The following is a 21,559-nucleotide window of genomic DNA, read 5'->3' as shown; positions in this document are numbered from 1 at the left end:
ACTCCAGACTGTCCAGAACTCAGCTGCCAGGCTTTTAACCAGAACAAAGAAATATGACCACATTACTCCTATTTTAGCTTCATTACACTGGCTCCCAGTATGTTTTAGAATTGACTTTAAAATTCTATTGATCACTTTTAAAGCTCTTCATGGCCTCTCACCTTGTTATATTTCTGAACTTTTAGTCCCATACACACCAGCACGTACCTTGAGATCCTCGGGCAGAGGTCTGTTGTCTGTTCCAGAGTCTCGACTGAAAACTAAAGGGGACAGAGCGTTTGCTGTCAGGGCCCCGAGGCTCTGGAACAGCCTGCCCGAGGAAATCAGGTCGGCTGAGTCAGTGAACTCTTTTAAGTCCCTTCTTAAAACATACTTTTATAGGAGAGCCTTTCCCGATCTTATTTGACTTTATTTTATCCCTTTTATTTTATTCTATTTTACTAATTTTATATTTATCTTAAATGTGTATTTTAGTCTTTTCAATGTTTTCATGCTTTTAGCTTGTATTGTTTTTGTATTATTGTCTCGTGGGTATTATTGTCTTTACACTTGTTAAAGCACTTTGTAACTTGTTTTTGAAAAGTGCTCTACAAATAAAGATTATTATTATCATTATTATTATTATTATTATTAATTCTCGGGGGAGAGTGTTTGATGTGTCAGCTGTGATGTCAGTCCTCTTCTTGAGAAGCAAGTAAACATACTCTACTTTGTTAACACTACGCTCTGTCTGTAGGTAGACCTAACCCAACAACAGCTGGGCAGTACAGCGAGTCGTCCACCAATTACAGGGGTGGTACTTCGATCCCCGGCTCCTCCTGTCATCATGTCGAAGTGTCCCTGGGCAAGACACTGAATCCCAAATTGGTTTTCCACTATACTTAAGAATCAGAATCCGAAGAATACTTGAGGGGTCTGACAGCTTTGTAGGCTTAAAAGGTCCATCTGTTGCAGTTAATCCTCAGTGGGTCAGTTTTCCCTTTTGTTGTGTATATTGAGCTTGTATAGAAGAAGTTAGAACATCATTCTGTCTCTGAAAAGTGGATAACGGCAATCAGTATAGGTAGCATCAGAAAAATATCTCTATCCTGTAAAAGTAGTCTTATTAGCGTTGTTATTGGCCGCAGTGGGCAGCTGGACAACCTCTCCATTGCAGCAGACGGTTAGCGAGTAGCTGGTGAAAGAAAGTGGAGCATTTAGCAGCTAAAGCAGATAGATATTTTTCTCAGGTGATGATGGAGAGCAAAACAGAACTATAAAGCATCGACCAAATGAATGCTAATGTTTTTCTGTGTCTGGTAAATGTTAATGAGCCAATTTGCCAGATCAACTTTATAAGGTGATACAGGTTAAATGCTGTTTTTACAGTTTGTTGCGCTGCCGCCAAGTGGCCAAAAAAAACAATGAATGCAGATTAAATGATGCCTGGGTAGAAGGGTTTAAAAATATTGAGGAAGAACCTATTTTCTGCTGAGTGCTGCTATAAAAAGCCTTCATAGCTTTATGAGTGTAAAAGGGGAATTTCTGAAAACACATGACAGAGGTGTGAATTCTGCAGCTATAGCATTTTGTAAAAGCCAGCCAAACATTACACCCAGTGATTTTTTTTTTGAATGGATTTTCTTGAAAGTTGATGTAGGCTTCCTCCTCCTAGGCAGGCTGGTCATGACACAGGGCAAGCCAGAGTGATTTGCATTTTAGAAATATGCTTGCTGGCAAACCCAAAAACAGTCGCTGCTGCATAAACAAACCGTACGTATCTAGTATCATCGGTCGGCTGCATATGACACGGCACAACATACTAAATCAGCTGCTTCGTAAGACATTTTTTCTACTTTCCCTGTCTCCTTGTGCATCTTAAAAAAGCAGCTTATCAGCAGGTTTGGTAAATGATGTGATAAAAGCACGATTAAGCCCTCTGACTGGGAAACCCTTATGCGTTTCTTGGAAGCCACTCGTTCCATAACGATGCAATAGCACTTATAGAGCTACATGATGATAATTACCCCTGACATTGACAGTGTTGCTGCCTGTGCCTGCATGAAAGTGTATTTAGGGAAGGAAGTGAGAGAGAAATCTGCCAGAGACTTGAAAAGTCTTACTCCAACCAGACACAGACCTGTTTAATAACAGTAGCTACAGTGCATTGCTACCATAGAGACACATTTTACTTTGTCTCGGGTGCCACGGGTCATGGAGTTTCTGGAATGTCCCTGGATTTTTAAATGATACAGTTAATACAGTTTGCCGGACGTTTCAGAAATGTTTCACTTGGGTCTCCTCACAAAAGAATGGCAGGATGTATTTTCTAGTTAGGTACTCATTGTCTCAGATTTGTACTTCCACTGCAAGCTCAGCTATACTGGGAAAGACTCCCTCAGATGTGTTCAAGTAGATTAATTTAGCTAATTTAGAAACAGATCCACAGTATATCCCTTTTATTACTGATGTTACCGCCCTCAAGCTTGGCTGAGTGTGTTTTCTGTGTGTGGATTCCCAATAGTCACCTTTTCTGTCAAACTGTGGTGAAATTCTGCTGTTTGACATTTTCATTGTCCTTGTTGAAACCAGTATACTGTGTATATATAAAAAGGGTACCAAATTAAATCTGATATCTTCCTCCCTACAGGAATATTGCTCATAAAATTCATCCTCAAGCGCTAAACTCCCTCTAAATCCTGGCTGCATTTCATTTTAAATTCAACCATTTCTTTGCATATATCAGGCTTGAGCCACGCTATTTTTCATCCATGTCAAAGAAATATATTTCTTTCCAGCACTTAAGGCCATTTCAATGAATCATCAATTATGTTGTGTTGCTGAGAGCTAGCAGGATAAGTCTGTTTAAACACGATAATCAATTCCTGAAATGTTCTTTGTATTGTCTCTGATAAATCCCCAATACAATCTTTTCAAATACTGTAACTTGCTGCCATCAGTGTGTGACTGCATGTGTGAATGAGAGGCAAATAGAGATATAAGTGCAGCCATTTACCATTTAAAATTAGGATAATATTAAACTGTAGAAGCCTGCTATTGCTGTTATAAGAACTATAATAACCTTTTCTTCTGCTCCTCCCTCGCCCTTTATCCGCCCTTTAGATCCTGTGCGGCAGGGAGATCCCACGCTGGGTCAACCGCCTGGCCTACTTCAGCTCCTGCGTGCCATTCCTCCAGAGCTGCCTGCCCAAAGAGTGGCTGACCCCGGCTGCCTTACAGTCCAGCGTCAGCCAGGAGCTCCATGGAGGAGGAGAGCTGGAGGAGGCCGAGGACGCCGCTGCCACTGCCTCCCTGGCGTCAATGTCGCCCTGCTCACCCTCATCCTCCAGCCCACCCTCCTTTCCTCGTCATTCCCGCCACCAGCCCCGCCGGTAGAAGCTGCAAGGTCTGCTGGGAAACTTTGGGCTGGGCTTGTGGTTACAGAGACCGTAAGGTAACAGAATACCTGCAGCAGCTGATGAATGCAGCTACAGCCAAAAGTCCTGTCAGACTGTCCTCGAGTAAGGCACTGAACAACTACCTGCTCATTGTAGGAATGTCTGCCAAATCTCTACAGTGATCCAGAGCAGTGGGAGCAGAAGGGTTTTTCCTCTCAGGGGGAAGGAACTCCTGCTGCTGACAAAGGCACGATCGTCTCTCAGTGAACATGGCTGATGGATTCCAATATCACATCCAAAATCCAAAAACTATTTCCCCTCAAGTCTCTTTCATTATTTTACCAGCCAACATGTGGTGCAGAATGGAAGCAAGGCCGGTTGTTTACCCATCAAAATGTTTCATCATTTAGGAAAAATTACCAGCCACATCCAGATTTTACAAGCTGTTAGTTGGTGGATGGTGCTAATCCCCACTTTTTTATAGTGGAAACCTGTAACAGAAGATATGCAGAGTTTTTAACTTGAGCCCAAGCTAAAGGAGGTGACCTTTATCAACCTGATATGTCAGATTTGATGTTTAGATGTTCCGAAAATTATTTGACCATCTAACAAGCTCAATCTAAACCTCTAGAGGTCACCCGATTATTAAAAGGATAAGAAAGAAAACATTTATGTTACATAAAATAATGATTATTATTTCTGCCACTTTGTTTTCTTGTGAAATACGGCATAGTTTTACCTCTTCAAGCCTCTAAAAATTGTTCAAATAAAACAAACCAAGAAGGTAAAGTCACTTTTTATGGATGCAGTTTGTTGAAATGCTTATGTTCACACGACCATGACCGGTGATGAGGGGTCACAAGTAGACATTGCTTACTGGCGTAAAGGCGTCACATTATCACTGCGCACGCCTCCTCCATGTGTATGTGACGTGTTGCGACGGCTCTGCGGGTATAACCATGGTGAGTTGAGCGGGTGGGGGGGAGTGTGCGGAAAGTTTTAAATTTGTTGTAGTTTGACCTGAGCTGAACTTTTGTGGGTGCAGCCAATCGTTGATCGGCAAGATGGATGAGAAACGAATGAAAAATGATGTTCTCGTTAGCGGAATATCAGAATGTAGATGTAGCTACCAGGGTTGTTACAAAAACACATTCTGAGTCTCAGAAAGGTATCGATCTGCTGCTTGCAACATTAGCATATTTAGTACAGCACTACTAAAAACTGCTCAAACCCCTTTTTTTCTGCTGTAATGTAAATACACTTTAAACGGTATTTTCATATTGAACATCCAAACAATCTGAGATTTGTTTTGGAGAAACTAGAGGACGTTAAAAAAAACTACTGTATTTGTCTCAACACTTAGCTTTAGTAGTTGCATTTCGACCCACATCAAGACACTGAATCCTAAACGTAGTTTTAAATTACCATTAGCCAAGCTCTGGTATAACTTGATCTGTGGCTGGTAAATGTTTCCACTGCCGCCAACTGTAGTTAAGATGTCCTAGATAATTGGCTGGTAAAATTTTGAAAGCAGCAGGTGGAGTTTGGAATCTAAACACTTTGCATCAACGTGCATGTGCTTCAGGACCTCAGCCTTTTAGTTTTTTCTTTTCCTCTCACAGCAAGCTGGATAGACTCAAGCCAGAACTACAATCAGTGTCACTTTCCTCAAACGCCACATAGACATGAATAAACATATCTAGAGCCAGTGTCTAAATGAGGGGAAATCCTTAACACAACTTGAATGGGTTCAGTTCTAAGTAATCTTGGCTTCCCAAGTCCCTTTTTATGTCAAATCTGTATCTGCAGTTGTCTGTTATCTGTAGCAGCTCTTAAAATCCTACCTGCCCGTCGTGGAATAACCTCACATCATTTAAGAAAATTTAACCCAATGAAGATTATTTAAACCTCAGTCTGTAATGTAATAATTACAAAATAGCAACAGTTATTTCTTCACCAAGACTGTAAAATAGTTTTGTTTTTTCTAATTTCAGAATTAGGTTGCAGGGCAGGCAAGACCTTTTGTGACCAGAAGGTTCTGGGTTTAAACCTCAGAGTAAAAGAGAGAACTCCTTCTCAGTAGCAACTGCCAAGGTGCCTTTGAGCAAGGTACTTAACCCACAAGTGCTCCAGCGGCCAGCAGTAGAAGACTGCGGTTATACTGGACAGCTCCCAGTTGTAAGTTGTTAAGCAAATTGTTTCATCGTTACCCAAAGGATCACGTTACGTTTACATTAAGGATGTGTCGTCAGCCAATAACGGTTTGTGATCTACATAAATGGCTGAAGAAGACGGGCACTTGAAGTAAAAAGGAAATTAATTTGAGGAAGAGTGTGTCTTAAATGGGAACTGAAACCATCTTTAACTGACCTTGTCATTTTCTTCACATCTGTCTCCAGTTAGGGATGACGCACATTGGTGTTAATTTAGAGCATCACAAACACCTTCTGTCTGAAAATACTCACTCGATCATTTACTCAGACAAGTCTTTAAACATTTTTTAGGATGATTAAGAAGTTTAAAGTTCTTTACAAGAAGATGCTGCGTTTTCACAAATGATGAGCACCTCATTTTAAAGTCTATATATGCCGTCAACATCAACATGTGTGCTGCATAATGTGTCTTGTCCCAAACAAGAGCCATGGATGTGTTGAAAACATATTTCTCAATGGATTTTTGCCTGTTTTGTTGCAAGGCTGAGGACTGGACTACAAGCAGGAAACCTGTTTGTTTTTTTTTTGTTTTTTTTAGTTCTTTAATGTATTTATATGATAAATGGACTCTGGCCTTTTTGTCTGTTTTGTTTATGTTTGATAAACTCAGGACTCCAAAAGGCTTTGTAATATAATAATCCTTTTAACTTTTTTATCCTATGTTTTATGTTTGCGTCACTGTTGCTTTTTTCTAATGCAGTAGTCACTCCATAGAGGTTTTCAAAAACGCGCTGAGGCAGTGCAGTTTTATATTCCTCTCTTTGATTAAAAAAAAAGAAAAAAAAAAAGAGCTCCTGTTTACAACCTGGATGTTTGTATGCAAGCCTGTGCTGCTCTTTGTTTTCCTGTCTGTGCATGAATGTGTTTGTGTGTGGGCGCACTTGTATTATAAATGGTTTGTATCAACAAGCTGCCATCTGGGCCACATTTCCCTACATCAAACACAACAGATACTCTGCCAAAGAGATCCACCTGAACAAATGTAGCAGTGTTTCCACACTTAACAAACTGTTGCTGCATCATGAAGAGACTGGATTTCTTTAAAGCAAGTAAACTTTTTGTCCTCAAGCTAAATCTAGGACATTTTTCAGTGACATTATTTTGGTGCAGTGGCATATCATTTTGTAGATTTCAACAAACAAAACAGAAGCAGTGTTAAAAGCAAGACATTTCTCATGAAACCAGCATATTTATGTGATTAGGAGTGAAAGGTTTCAACTAAATGTATTGTAAAATATATTTGAAATGTTACTTTTTACGTTGTACTAAGTCTGACTAAGGAAAAGTAAACTTTATTTTTAATGCACAGACTCAGCCTGACGCACACACACACAGTGCTCATGTCGGCGCCCTCTGCTGGCTGTTATTTGTACTGTTACTTGTCTGTTGTGGTGCACAGACACTGAGGTTTCCCTGAACCATCACAGCTTCAGATAGTTTTCTGCTGGTATCTGATAATTGTAATATCTATTGAAAAATGAACATTATCTCATCAAACACTAATCATCCACCAGCTAAATTAGACTGACCAATAATTGTAGCCTTCCATTTAAAAATGCTGAGAGAATATTGTTACTTTATGTTCATATCTTAACATTTTAAGTACCACAAATCATCATTACTGAGACCAAAGATACCTATAACTTCCCCAGTCATTTTTGTATTAACAGCCATTGACTAGTCATTACACGTGTCCAACCTTTTAAATGAATGTCTTATTTTGGGATGAAACCCTCATTCTTTGAATAAAGGTTATTTCATTATAATAGTAAATGTCCTGTCAAAAGATTCTTTGTGGGACATTTGTGTGAGCTATGAATGTAGATTGGGAAACCTCAGTCATTCATACCCCACAAAAACTGACTTCAGCTGTTTCACAGTGAACTTTCACAGAGCCTTCAGAGTACTGGACCTGATTTGTACCCTGTTGTAAAGTTATTAAAGAAAAGTATACAATCGTGTGACGGCTTTGATAAATTTGTTTATTTTTTATGCTACTCTGTCAGCTGGGATTGGCTCCAGCCCCCCGCAACCCTGTACGCAGGATAAGCAGTTGATGATGGATGGATGGTTATGCTACTCTACATTTAGTCCCAGAATAATGCTTTGGATGATTAAGGTTGTTTCTCTCTCTCACATTCTTGAAGAGATGAAGATAATAGATACAATTAAATATGAAGCTATAGGGTCAGCTGAAGGTTAGCTTAGCAAAAGGTTTGCCTACTAGCTCCTATAAAGCTACAAAAACTTAAGTGTAAAAATCTGTGAGGTTTGGTGTCAAGAAGTAGTCCAGGGTTGTGTCTGAAATCACTACCTTTATTATAGACAATAGTGAGATGTAAATTGAGATTTCGGACACTTGCCCTTTTCTTTTTCAGTATGTTAAGTAAAAACCAATGAAAATTTGGTTAAACTTTAATCAGGTCACCAAAATCTACAGTATTTCACATGAATTTGGTTATCAGTTGGTGTCTCAGGTGAAGCTTAGTCCGCCACTAGGTGGAGACAAATACCCATCAATGACAGAGCTGCAGACAGATCCGTGGAGTCTGACTGATATTGAAAAACAACATACAGGTCAGTTTTGTTAAACAAGTGGTTATGACTCTTAGTATTAGCTTTTCAGGCTGTAGTTTTATTAGATTATAAAGCTCATATAAAAAACAAAATAAAACAAAATACTCGCAGTGAATCTTCAACACTGTCATAAATTCCTGCACTGTACCCTAAAAATTAAGAAAAGCTCTGTGCTTTTTTTGTTCCGCAAATTTTAAGATACAAAAGTTAATAAAACACATTTGATTCATCGACATTGTAAGCAGTTGCCAAATGTTGAAGAAACAATGAGTTTGATGAATTCAGAAGCATTGTACATTTGGAGATGCCCCCTCTTTGACTACTGTTGTCTGGGAACAAACTTGAGTTTTACTGGCTTTTTTGGCTGGAACTTCCAGTCCAATTCTAAAGGAATCTGAAGAAAGAAAGAAATGTAAAATCAGGGACATGATAGCAGAGTAGTCAGTCTGAATGTGTGCCTTGCAGTGCGTGGAGCTCTTACCATGGTGTCTTTGCATGTTTCCAAAGTGTAGCTCTGCAGAAGACGGACAACAACCATCTTCAGTACGAGGACAGCGTAGCGCATCCCGATGCAGTTACGAGGACCAAGCCCAAACGGCATGTACACGTACGGGTTCACCTCTTCACCACTGTCTTTGCTGAACCTGCAAATACAGACACAGATACTCGAGATAATTTCTAATTTTATGTTTTTAGCAGTACATGCAGTGCCTGCACATTTGGCTGAAAGGCTGGTCTGATGCTTGGCTCTTGAGATCGTCATGAGTACTGTTCTATATAGGTACTGTCACAAGCTCTCTGAGCAGCAAACATGCTGATTTCTCCATCAGTATGAATGTCACCAAAGTGGTTCTAGTGATGAACAACACAGTAAACAAAGCCAGAGTACTTATCCACATAAACATAAACAGAAGGGGTTTCCTTTAACTTTTCCATACTGCATACAACAGGCACAGTAAATGTAAGAAATGTACACTAAATGTTTGTCATGTCATTCTTTGTATAGCTTGTATTTTACGTGGTGAATAAGCCAAAATGGGAACACTTAAAGCAAGACAATGTCACTTTTGAAAGATGATTTAAAAGTTGAGTCTATAAGCAATAAAATACATCCTTGCCCTTGTCAGTACACTTGTCGCATCATGTCTACTTGTGCTACTGTTATACTAAATTTTAGCATTTACCATTATCCCATAATGTCACTTGTGCCCACTGTTTACATTTTGTCAGTTGCTGTTTACGAGGTCAAGAATGAACATTTATTCCCAACTTTTAAGCCAACATGGACAAGAAATGTCCACTAAAAATGGAAATATACAATTGCATGACCACTGTGTAACTCTGTCTGTTATAGAAGATTGTGATATGATATATATGAAAGGTCCAGAACAGCTACTGAGTGGACCTTGTGGTGAGATTTTGTCAAAAGTTACATAGTCAATAGCAATGTGCCACATTTAAGTAATTACATTTTCTGGTTCCATCTCATTTACCTCTCTGGTTTGAAAAGCTCAGGTGAGCTCCAAAAGCGTGGGTCCTTGTGTAACATGTGCACAGGAATCCCAACCAGCGTTCCTTCCGGGATGGTGAGGCCGTGGACCTGGACCGTTTTCTTGCACATTCGCTCAAGCCGAGGCGCAGTGGGAAGCAAACGCTGTGACTCACAAATAACCTGGTCCAGGTACTGGAGACCGACAAGACCCTCGTATGAAACAGGAGCCTAGGGGCAAAAAGTAAAGTGGGCATCAAACACACAAAATGAACAGAAAAGGATTAGAATAATATGTCAGCTGTTAAAAGTCAGTCATAAATGTCAACATCACATGCAAAATTACGGTACATCTCTCGGTAGGCTGGCATCGATTTCTTCCTGCAAGATCTGCATCGCTTCAGGGTTGGCGGCCAGATTGTAAAGGATGTAAGTGAGAGTGGTACTGGTGGTCTCATAGCCACCAAAAATGAAAATCAGGGCCTGGGTAAGTATCTCGTGATCAGTCAAACCTATAACAAAATGAAGCACAAGCCAGAAAACTACTTTCACAAGCTGAGACATTTGAACACATACAGTGTATTAAGATATTTAAGACAGCTGTATAACAGACTGTGGCTGCATGTTACTGAATGCATTATATGTTTTACAGACATGAGGCCATGTTCCATGCATCTAAACTGTTTTCCATTTTTTAACTCTTCAGTTAAACTTTCTTGTTTTCCAGTGAAGAAGAATGCCCTAATGAATAGATTCATGTGTTTCTCCTGAGCTTAATGACTTGATGAAGGGGAAGAACAAAGAACAGAGTGCTGATACACTTTGAGAGTAGACCTTTTTACTCTTAGTGTTACCTTGACTTTTACTAATTACTACTGTGGTGAAAACATACCTTTACTCGGCTGATCTTGTTCACTCTTTATCACCGATTCTGGTATCTCGTTCTGAATCATCACCTGCAGGAAGTCTGCTCGAATCTAGATCAGCACAGAGAGCATTCAACATGGGCACAAATTGTACACAACTGGCTTAAAATGTGCTAAGTAATATTGATTTGAATGAGAGAGATAACAGCAGAAATAAGGTAGCAAGTATAGAAATACGCTTATAAACTATCTTGCCAAGAGTTCAATGAGAAGATTTATAATACTTTAAATATGAAGCTGTAAAACAGCTAGCAAAATGTGTGACTCTATCTATATACTTATGAGGCACCATTTTCAGTGATGGCTGCTCGTTATACAATCCTGTGTTGTAAAATGATAAATTAATCTGCCTTGTACCTCGGAATAAAATTAAGTATGTGATCAAGTATGATCAAAGCGGCTGCCTTTGCCATATAGCTGAAATTCCTAATTGGGTCATAGATTTTGTGCAAAATAAGGTGCCGTGACTTCCTTGAGTAAAAAAAAACACAACTTGTCATAAGCTAAGCTAAGCCAACAGACGACTGGTTTTAGCTTCATATTTAGTGTACAGTCATGAGAGTGGTAATGAACTTTTCTGCTAACTCTTGGCAAAAAGGCGCATAAGCATATTTCCCAAAATGGGAATCATTCTTTTTTTTCCCACTGGGTGCAGATGAAATGCTTACAGATTCCTCTGCATGATGCTGGTCTTTAAATCTCTTGATGACGTTGTAGAAATACTCCATACTGAGTCTGGGCATTATGTCAATATGCAGGAGCCTAAACAGACGTTCACTTAAGGGAAATATCACTGAAAGGAGACCAAAGGGTTGTTTATTAAAATGTGCAAACTAATTATCCCCTGATGCTCATATGATCAAATGATCTCCGCCTATTAGGGAAGTGAAAGCAGTACATACTTAGTAAAATGAAAGGCCACAATTTGAAGTTAAGAATCTTCTTAAGATGAATAATAAGTGGGTCATCTGGATTGTTTATAGAGTCTGCCTCAACACCGAAAGACGCACTGGTCACAACATCCAAACTGTAAGGTGCGACAAATCTACAACAGAAACAAAGAGGTGGTTTTCATTTAGGAACTACATGATATAAGTGCTACCATGTTCATTTATTTTACAACAAACATCGTAATGGCATGCTGCAATATAACAGATTAATGACATACTGTTTGACATCAACGGATTCATCTGAATTTGTTTGTCCAAGTTTTTCAACAAGTCGATCTGCATAGCAAGCAATGATGGGAAAAACCTTCAACAAAGAAGAGTGTGGTGTTGATAATGTACTTTACATATTTATTTCTATTACTGATGCCAACTTCTCTCTGTGCATCTACAGTACATATGCATATGTGTAGACACACTTTAGACACATATATGTAGACATACTGCAGACCATGTATTTGTATTGCTGCACTAGGTCATAGAAAGCAGAATAGAGAAGTGGTTAGTGAGCTCTGATTTGATACAAACCTGTTTCATTCGTCCGCTGGTGAAGCATGGTGATAAAGTGCTCCGAATTCTTTTCCACCTTTCATCTTTGACTACTGTAATCCCATCATCCAAAGGTCCAGAAATAATGTTATCCTGTGAACATGAGTACAGCAGAGTTACACACTTCAACCCTCCAACATTTCTCTTTCTCACACCATAAAACTCACTCTTTTCTGCTCCAATAATGTCACTTCTTGTAACACCAGTGTCTCTTTCTCTCTTGAAAAGGTGACTCTGGTGATCATAAAATTAAGTGTGTTTTCTGGCTCAGAGATGAATCATTACACTGTACTTAAGTTTAACTTCCTTTGGGTAGAACAGTGTTTTTCCTCTTGATTTGGAAATGATTTATGGATCTACAAAACACACCAATCCAGGGGATACCATGTTAATGTGATGTATATTTGGCGTCTATAGTCATTTATTGCTCACATGATGAAAAAATAATTTGTCTATTGGAAACCACCCAGGTGAAGCCAACATGGGGGTTTGGTGAATAAAGCATGGTGTACTAAAGAAAAGTAGGGCAGCGTGTTTTAATTTAGAGGAATTTTGTTACCTTTGGACAGAGCCAGGCTAGCTGTTTCCCCCTGTTTCCAGTCTTTGACATAAGCTACGTTAGCCAGCTGCTGGAGATACTGTAGATTCTTAATTCTATAGACATGAGAGTCATGAGGACATGAGATCAATCTTCTCCTCTAACTCTTCCTCCACCTCAAAAGGTAGAAACTATTCCTTTAAGTCCTAACAGCTTCAGTGGAGCTGCTTAGTGGCCGGCTGATCAGACTGTGGTTGTATTGGGCAGCTTCCAGGTGTGAACTGTGTGAGTGTGATGAGGGCATTCCTGCAAATGGCAGCTTGGCTCTCAGTAAATAAGTAATGGTTAAATTAATAAGCCCTGAAAAGTCTCTCTTGTTTTGTCAGCTTGATGGAAGGATGCTCCAGTAGGGCACCAGTACAAAAAAATAAAGCTTCTGTCAACAGTATTACTTTGAGGTTCTACATATGAACACACACTAACCCCGGTGGTTTGTAGTCATGTTTAGTATGATCATAGTTATCTGCAAATATAAATGTTTAGAAGCCCGTTTATGTTGTAACTATGATGCAGCCTCTGATATTTAGCTTGATATGTGCAGGCAGAGACTCCCACCATACCAGTTTAATGAGATCAATTTAATAAATACGAGATTGTTTCATTTTGCACCACCTGCGATTTCTTCCTAAGTTTAGCTGTCAATCCACTATAGGGTGCCAAACTGGCCTAATCGAAATGACAAAATCAATCCTGACACAAGAGATTTCCCCAGTTGGCTCAGAGGATCTGTGTGCAACCTGGTGTATTCGTCAACCATCAATCTCTGAGTCTCTATGTAAACTAAAGGATATTTCTACAAATCCAAACTTGCATGAGGAATTACTTAGCTGCCTCTTCTTCCAACATGGCTCAGCAAAAGAAGAGATATGAACTTCAGAATTATTAAATACTCTTTGGTCTGATAGAGTGGACATAATATAGTTTTCTGAACCATATCAGCCTAAAAACATTTGGAAATGTAAAAAAGTATTTGGTTAACTTTATGTATTAAGGCTTTACCATTACAGAATCTTAAGTCCTGTGTTCTTTTAACAGTTTTTTTTTTTTTTTGCATTTCATTTTCACTGAAGTGTTCCCTTATGTCTGGAGAATATCTGTAGGCTGGAGCATCACTGTAGCACCACAATGCTTCATTTATGTACAGTATTTTGTGACATATTTTCTCTTATCAAACAACTGCAGATAACATGCAACAAGATGAATCTCTTACCCTGCGGTTGGTAAAAGCAGAGAAGCACTCCTTCACCAACACAGTTTTAATAATCTCAGGGTCTGCCACCATTAAAACTGGCGACCGTGCCTCAAACAACCTTCACAGAAACACAACATCACAGTGTATGAGCTTATTGATTGATAGCTTCTGACAAAAAGGAGGTGAGAAATATAGCAAAAATAAAAAAAACATGGAACGTCCAGTAAATACTTTACTCATTTAGACTACTGTAACTCACTTTTTATTTGCATTACTGAGTCTTCCCTAGGTTGTCGGTAATTGGTACAAAATGCAGCAACTATTAACAAAGACTAGACTTTTGTTCCCCATCACCCCAATTTTTTCCTTCCTTCATTAACTTCCTATGAAACACAGACGTGACTTCTAAATATTACTAATAAGGTACAAGGCCTTGCAGTTGTTGAGCCCCTGATCAATATCCTTTTATCGGTTTCCTGTTTCCATTTTTAATACAGAGCTGACCTTTTTCTAAACTTTGGAACATCCTTCCCCAGTTAATCAGATCTGCTGAATCTGTGGTTTGTTTTAAACGGCTGCTGTCGTTCTTATATAAAAAAGTTTGTCTTATTTTGGTCATGTGCTTGTGACATTTTTGTCTATGTATCATTCATATGTATGTGTGTAAATATACACATATGTTAAACACTTTGTAGAGGTGTGCCTAGTTTTTCACTGGCACTTTTACTTAAGTAATGGAGTACGTCTTCCACCACTGATGTTACCTGCAGCAGTTGGGCTAGAAAGATGATGACACAACTCACCCCCACACATCCCCATACTTGGCTTGGCACTCAAGGTCAAAAGGAATCATTCCCTACAAGGAATTTCATATAAATGTGTCTAAGTGTTAAAAGATTAAATGGCCACAGAACTTCCAACAGGTACAATCATAAAATTTATAGATAAGTCAAGCAGTTAGTGCCAGGAGGCATTGTTTGTCCTCATATTTAAGGACTTTTTAAACACCCTCATAGTTCTTAATTATCAAGTCAATCAACCCTACATACTATTATCTAAGATGAGTGTTTGAGTATGTACCTTACCTTTCTTATGTTTAGTATTGTTCCAATAAAAGGCAGAGGCCTTGGTCCGGGTATTCCCAGCTTTTTGAAGACCCTATATGGCAGAATGCCATACCTATATTATAAATAAGAAGTGGTTAGCTATACAGGTAACAAGTATCAATATTACAACAGTGTAATAACGACCCTGATTGTAGGACAATAAATGCGCCTCAAAAACGGCAAAAACCGACAAAGTAGCCTACTACTTCAATAGTTACAAAAACAAGCGTAGAAGCCACTCACAGTAATAGTATGGTGAAAAAAAGAGCCAGCAAAGTCCAGGTGGTTGCTGAAAACAATGTAAAGACAAACATTTTCAACTGGTGCCGAAACAGACATAAACAACTGGAAAGATGAGGAAGTGCGCTGGTAAGAAACCTTTAAGTGCACTTCAGTGGGAGGAGCCCGGAAACTGAACGTCATCCAGAAAGTACCACGGGGTTACCTGGGTGGGGATGAAGGCACCGAGCGCTGCAGCTTTACACTTCACTCGCAGTTGGATCAGAAAATTCCCCGACTTAAACTCACTTTCTCTAGGATCATCCAGAAAACAAAACACCACCGTACTACGACTAGATATAAAGAGGAAGACGTTGAATAAACTATACCAATTATTGAAATAGCCTTCCAACACGGACGGTGTTATGCCACATATACTGAGAAAAAATGTGGATGCAAATCTCGGCAGTTCGTCTACAACATCTGTTCTGCAGAATAATACATCCACCTCTTAAAAAATATCCGATATATCGGATTATTTATCACGATTAATGAAACCTGCAAAGGATATTGTCGTTTTTAAACAGTAGGCTACTTGGAGATGAATACAATTCACGCAGTTGGCACATTAACTGAACGTGTTTGAGCCTCCTCCTGCACCGTAGATAACCCGGAAATAGGACCGTTGACCCCCATCCATTGATACCTCTCACGTTTCTCCAATGCTCTTTATAAACTGTCAAATTCTGGGCGTTTTCTTCATGTTGTCGTCGGAAAGTGTGCTGCATTTGTTATAATTAGAAGGTGAGGTAAGGAACAAAAATGCAGTTTACAAATGTGGATCTGTTTAGAGTAACAAATTATGCTTTTTAAGATGCCCTTGGCGTGAAACATTAGGCTACAGCTAAGCTAACGTTAGCTTCATACTGCACTATTTTTCTGCACACTAACACTGTCCCTGTAATTTAGGGGTCATACTTTTACATCGCTTGTAACGGGACCTCACGTAAGAAAACAAGAATGAAGCTTGTGCGGGGGATAGACGATATGATGTTGTCACTTAGTTAATGATAGAAGTACAGTCATTAATACTGTATTAGAGAGGCGTGGATTCAACTTTGTGATCATTTTGGAGGCTGTAGTTTGTAGTGCCGTTGCATTTTATTACGTTATTCTTAAAGGTGTTTATAATATTTTGTTCACCCACTTTATATGTGTATGTCTACTACTCCATTGTCATGTAAGAAACATATATATGTGCGCTAATTAATAATACAGTTGACATGGTTTCGCTAATAAGGTCAAGACTGTAATATTAACTTTAATACAAGAAGTCTATACAGTAGTTTACAAGTATTACAATTTCCCAAATAAATCAGGAAATAAACAGTAAACTTTTCTTTTTCTTCTATTTGTTATTGTTGGTTAAGTGTAGGGATCTGGCATTTTGACATAATCTGCATAGGCCAATAACTGCACTCATGAGGCCGAAAAACAAAACAAATGTCTGCGCGTACACATCTGCAGGCAGCCTTGTCAGTTTGGCTTCTGTGGAACGATGATCATGCTCACCCTGTTTTTTTTTTTTTTTGTGAAGGTGCTGAGAAAGTTAGTTTCGAGCCTTAAATTTCTTCAGTCACCATCTCTTTTCTAAATGTTAACACGTTTCTCTTTAATTAAAATCTAATCTAAAACCATAACAGGTTAGTGTTAAATATATCAAGCATAGAGTTAGTTCAGGCAGGCAAAAATGTTAAGCTCAGCTCACAGCACCTCAGCTGACAGCTCAGCTGATTCCTCTCTTAGCATTCATTGGCAAATTCCATAAAAGCTGCCTTTTTTAGGCTGCTACGGCCTGCCTGCCATTGCTGCTTCCTCTGCAGGCAGCTTGTTACCCGCCACCACCTCAGCTCCTCCTTTCAGGCCGTATCTTATTAATCATGTCATTCTGTTATGAATACCTGCTCTGTTTTGTACCTGGGGGGTCTTTACTGCTTCTCACTCGCTTTCCGTGTATCTACATGGATGGGCAGGGAGGTGCTGTCAGATCCATAACTTAACTTACTGCGGCGAAAATATCAGTTTATTTGATGAAAGTTGTTTTGATTTAACTATTGTTATACTGTAGAGAATTATGCAGTTGAATGACATAACTTCTGGCAAACTGTACCCCACTTTCCCATAAACACCAGTCACGTTCTAAAATCTACAGCATAACCCAATGTATTTCTCTATTTCATTGATTAATTAAAATTCCATCTAAAACAACACGTTACCGGATAAAATAACTCTGAATGAATGAATAAAATTAAAAATAAAAAAATAAATAAAATAACTCTGAATTAATGAATGAATGAATAAAATTAAAAAAATAAATAAAATAACTCTGAATGTACACTGATTGCACATGACTTTTTTTTTTTGTCGGGAGAGACAGCTAGATTTTGAAAGAATCAAACCAAAGAAATCGCACACCCTCCCCTTCAGGCCTCCGTCCAAAGAAACAAAATAATGAGCAGTGACTCCTTTCACATACATGTAGTTTGATTCCTTGTTCATAAAGAAAAAAATGGAGCAGCTTTAAACAATTTTTATTGTTACACTTTAGACTTTCTACACAATAATCCACCTAACCTTGTGGAGATAACGTTGTTGATGTGATGTCATTGTCATGCACTGTTGTAAAATGATCACAGTCCATGACACATCAGTGTGCCAAAGGCAACAAAAAGTGACCTGATCAATGCAATACACAATTCACAACTTTATGAAGTAGAGCCTCCTCTGAGATGCAGCCTGAGATTAGTGGTTTTCAGTTGTTTTCTGTCTTCTGCAGGCAGATAAAATCTGCTGTATCTTAAGTAGACTTTTGTGAAACACAGATTAACAAATGTGTCAAATTCCTCTCTGGTTGTAGTAAACAGTAAATGTTACAGTAATCTGGAAAAAATGTAACGGTGAATTTCAAGGGCATGTGGTAAAAGTCTATTAATATTTTTTTGATTTGCCAGTTCCAAATACAAAAATCACGCTGAGGGATTGGCTTCATTGTCTTTTAAGTGGCTTTATTTTAATTTGTAGGATTTGTTATGATACGAAAGTTTCTTAAAGCCCCTCCACACTGATGATCCACCCACACAGGTGTTTTTACTTACTCTTACAGATCAGATTTCTTCTCAGAACTGTGTGGGGGTATGTACAGAGTTAAGTAGACTGTACTTGCTCAACATCTCCATAATTCTCCTGTTACTTTACTTGTACATTACTTGCGCCTTTATCACTCTAAAGGGCAGTGATAGACGTCAATGGAAATAAAATGTTCAGTAATCAGCCAGTTGACATAAAACACCCGTGTGGGTGTGCAGAGCCTTTAATTGGCCTTTTTCACCTAAAGACATTTTCACATGTCACAAAGAGAAGTGGTGTAAATGATAAACCTAAGGATGGCTAAATTACAATGGGCTCCTTCAGTATCAGGGTCCTAATGTGCTCATTGTCACAGCTTACTGAGACACTTGAATATAACAGAACCATCACTAATGTTATTAATATCTGTGCTTTTCCTACTACTGAATGAGTCGAAAAATGTCTGCTGCGGAAAGGGCCTATAATACTGTACTACAATATACTACAATTCTGGACTGGTGTGGATGTTATAGTGATCTGACTACTGAATACCTATTTCTTATTTTGCCTTTTTCAGAAGTAATTTGCCACCATGTTTCTCACCCTCACGCTGTTGCGGAAAGGCATCCCCGGGAAACAGTGGATCGGGAAGTATCGCCGTCCTAGACAGATCACGTGGCAGATGAAACGCAATACGCTAAAGCATCTGGAGCGCGAGGCTGAGAATGAATACTGGATCAGTCGGCCGTACATGACCCCGGAGCAGGAGCACTGCCACGCTGCCGAGCGCAGAGCCCAGGCCTGGCTCAAGATCAAGGAGACCAAATTTGCCAATTTTCCTGAACACAAGTACATCACAGATCACCTGAGTCATCTCAAAATCACCAAGACGTGGTCAAATTAATTCGAGAAGAGAAATGACATGCAAAGACTGTCTTCATAATGTGACAATATAACATGTTTGTGTGCAAGAAAGCTCTGTTTTGTTATGTGTATTAATATGAAGCGGGACATTGTATGTCCTGTGTCATAAAATTTAACCCTGTAAACTCTTTGGTTTTGGTTCTGTGTGTCAGACTGAATCCACATTGCAACAGCTGTAATTGCTCCACATTTGTGCAGCTCCTTCAGATTTAAAAAAAAAACCTGCATAAAATTTTAAACCTGATGCGTGGGACCTTACTTTAGCTCTCATTAACAAAACACACTTTCAAGTTGAGAAAACCAGGCTTCCCACTGAATAGAAAATCTCTATAATTATGTGAACTGTTGAAGTGTGTTCCATGAGGAAAAGGTTGGAGGAATTATGTAAACTGTCTGGGGAGGTTGGGGCAAAATTATGTAATTATATGAATGGTTAATATCATTAAAACACAGCAGAATACATTATACTGTTTTACATTTCATGTATTAAAGGGTTGTGACGATCAGTAAGCTCAACTGTTGCTGAAATTAGTGTTTAATCCTTTTGAATCTTTGAAGTCAGTAAAAAAGGAAGAAATACATTTTTGAGGTTCATGGAAACGTTCTCATTTCATTCATGGACAATTTTGCGACAGTGTGATTCTGTTACTGTTTAATAATGTGTTTCTATAATACCCGGTAGTCAGTGGCTGTCAGTTATGGTCATTGTGCAGGAATTTGACCCTCTATAAAACCTCACTTTGCATCTGCAATCTCAATGGCTTGTCTGATAACAGTTATTGCCTTTACATACCCTTTACATACCCTTTATCATTCCAACGTTAATATATCTACAGGAAGAGCCAGCAGGTGATCAGTGTCATAGTCTCCTGCACCTGACTTTCATAGCATTTTAATTATGTATCAAAGGACGTTAATAAAATGCTACTAGGTGGGTGTACCGTAAAACACAAAGCTAACAGTCAGCCCATAAATGGAGCCATGACCTGGGGCTGTTTTGTCTTTTATTGCCAACACTCAAACCCCCTCACCATTTAGCATTCAAAAGCAATAAAGTATAAACCATTTCATAATTGTTTATAACACAATTTGATGTTGTAATCAGATATAGGACATTTTAAGTTTATAATTAGTATAACAATTGAGATTCCCTATATTTTACTTCCTTATCTGTTTATACATGAGGCTTCCACTTGTGGGTGCCCACAGGAGGAGTTATAGTTGTTGACAAATACATTCATAAACACTTGTGTGTGCTTACAACCACAATATAGTGTGAACCAACGTGTGCAATACTACTAAGTGGACAAACAACAGCATGGCTCATAAAATGCTGATATTCAGTGGATCTCTGCTGCACACAGAGCCCTGCTGGTTTCCATGATAGCCATCCAGTTTGATTCACACCTGCAACAGCAGGTTTAAGATAAACCACAGGTGTGTGAAACCTTTCTGACTCTTTTGCTGTCTGTTCAGTTTTGATGGAAATGTCACCAGAAGCATCCTTTGAGGTCAGTCTTAGAATGGGCACTGCAGGGTTTAAAATAATTGGAACAGGATTAATGAGCTGGTGAGGAAAATGCTGTCTTTGAAAGGACCAATTTTACTACTGCAGGGGTTAAAGTGGGAAAAATCCATATGTCTCTGTATTGCTGCTCTGTTGGGACACCCATTTCAAGAACCCTGCTTCTAAGCGATTAATCCATGAAAAACTAACTAAGAACAATCCTCCTGGGCCGACTAGAGGAACGTTTGCCAACTGTTTTTTTCTCAGTTTGGTTTCATACTCCAAATGGTAATGAGCTGTTTAACACAGTTCACTGTTTTAATCTTCTTAATATCACCAGCTTGAACTCTTATATTTACAGTATATGTATTTAAACACATAATGGAACAACCAACAAAAATAAAGGAGATGATCTTGTCGACAAGCAGAATAATAAAATAATTTGCAGGAAAAAGACACATCTGTACCTTTCTCTCCTGCATTCAAGATTTTACTCAAGAAAAAATACAGAAACATTATCAGCGAGATATACTTAAAGTATCAAAAGTATTTACTTGTTCTGCTGAAAATGTCCCTTGGCTGACTTAAATGTTATATTAGCTTTTTATTACTAATGCAACAATGTGTAAGCAGAATTTCACTGTTGTGGCTCATCGTTGTTCTACCCACAAAGTAAGAAAGTTCTGTGTCACACATTTATATAGTTTAAATTTATTTTTGGAATATTTTCTAATCCTCACTTTTTTATGAATTGGACAATTTGACCTGTTTGAGACTTAAACTGTTATATAAATGAATTCATGAAATCA

At 38.7% G+C, this 21,559-nt stretch overlaps 3 protein-coding genes across 7 annotated transcripts in view; 2 read left to right on the top strand and 1 right to left on the bottom strand.

The window, feature by feature from the left end:
- LOC123983803 (deubiquitinase DESI2) overlaps positions 1–7,551 on the top strand; it is a 26,380-nt gene extending 18,829 nt beyond the window's left edge. The window contains exon 5 of the mRNA XM_046070167.1: positions 3,103–7,551. Within this exon, the coding sequence (XP_045926123.1) occupies positions 3,103–3,375 (273 nt within the window). The 3' untranslated portion in view covers positions 3,376–7,551. The remainder of the gene's footprint in view (positions 1–3,102) is intronic.
- A 438-nt stretch (positions 7,552–7,989) lies between these two features.
- Positions 7,990–15,808, bottom strand: LOC123984014 (cytochrome P450 3A56-like). 4 transcript variants are annotated; one of them, XM_046070579.1, is made up of 14 exons: positions 15,420–15,808; positions 15,218–15,263; positions 14,954–15,047; positions 14,672–14,724; positions 13,887–13,986; positions 12,058–12,171; positions 11,751–11,836; positions 11,485–11,627; positions 11,251–11,375; positions 10,549–10,633; positions 10,008–10,168; positions 9,661–9,887; positions 8,649–8,811; positions 7,990–8,561 (listed from the first exon to the last, which is right to left on the bottom strand). In XM_046070579.1, the coding sequence occupies exons 4-14, from the start codon at positions 14,719–14,721 to the stop codon at positions 8,487–8,489; spliced, it is 1,329 nt and encodes a 442-aa protein (XP_045926535.1). In that variant the 5' UTR covers positions 14,722–14,724; positions 14,954–15,047; positions 15,218–15,263; positions 15,420–15,808; the 3' UTR covers positions 7,990–8,486. The 4 variants fall into 4 exon arrangements, with proteins under 4 accessions (XP_045926535.1, XP_045926536.1, XP_045926537.1 ...); XM_046070580.1 differs by lacking the exon at positions 15,420–15,808 and adding an exon at positions 15,353–15,370; XM_046070581.1 differs by lacking the exon at positions 14,672–14,724 and having other exon boundaries at positions 15,420–15,806.
- A 30-nt stretch (positions 15,809–15,838) lies between these two features.
- On the top strand, positions 15,839–19,708 carry mrpl57 (mitochondrial ribosomal protein L57). 2 transcript variants are annotated; one of them, XM_046070582.1, is made up of 2 exons: positions 15,839–15,997; positions 18,897–19,708. In XM_046070582.1, the coding sequence occupies exon 2, from the start codon at positions 18,912–18,914 to the stop codon at positions 19,221–19,223; it is 312 nt and encodes a 103-aa protein (XP_045926538.1). In that variant the 5' UTR covers positions 15,839–15,997; positions 18,897–18,911; the 3' UTR covers positions 19,224–19,708. The 2 variants fall into 2 exon arrangements, with proteins under 2 accessions (XP_045926538.1, XP_045926539.1); XM_046070583.1 differs by having other exon boundaries at positions 15,846–16,002.
- Positions 19,709–21,559: the final 1,851 nt, after the last annotated feature.

This window comes from Micropterus dolomieu, linkage group LG15 (genome assembly GCF_021292245.1).
Source record: "Micropterus dolomieu isolate WLL.071019.BEF.003 ecotype Adirondacks linkage group LG15, ASM2129224v1, whole genome shotgun sequence".
Taxonomy (NCBI): domain Eukaryota; kingdom Metazoa; phylum Chordata; class Actinopteri; order Centrarchiformes; family Centrarchidae; genus Micropterus; species Micropterus dolomieu.
Note: the sequence above shows the minus strand (reverse complement) of the source record. Positions and strands in the feature narration are given on the sequence as shown.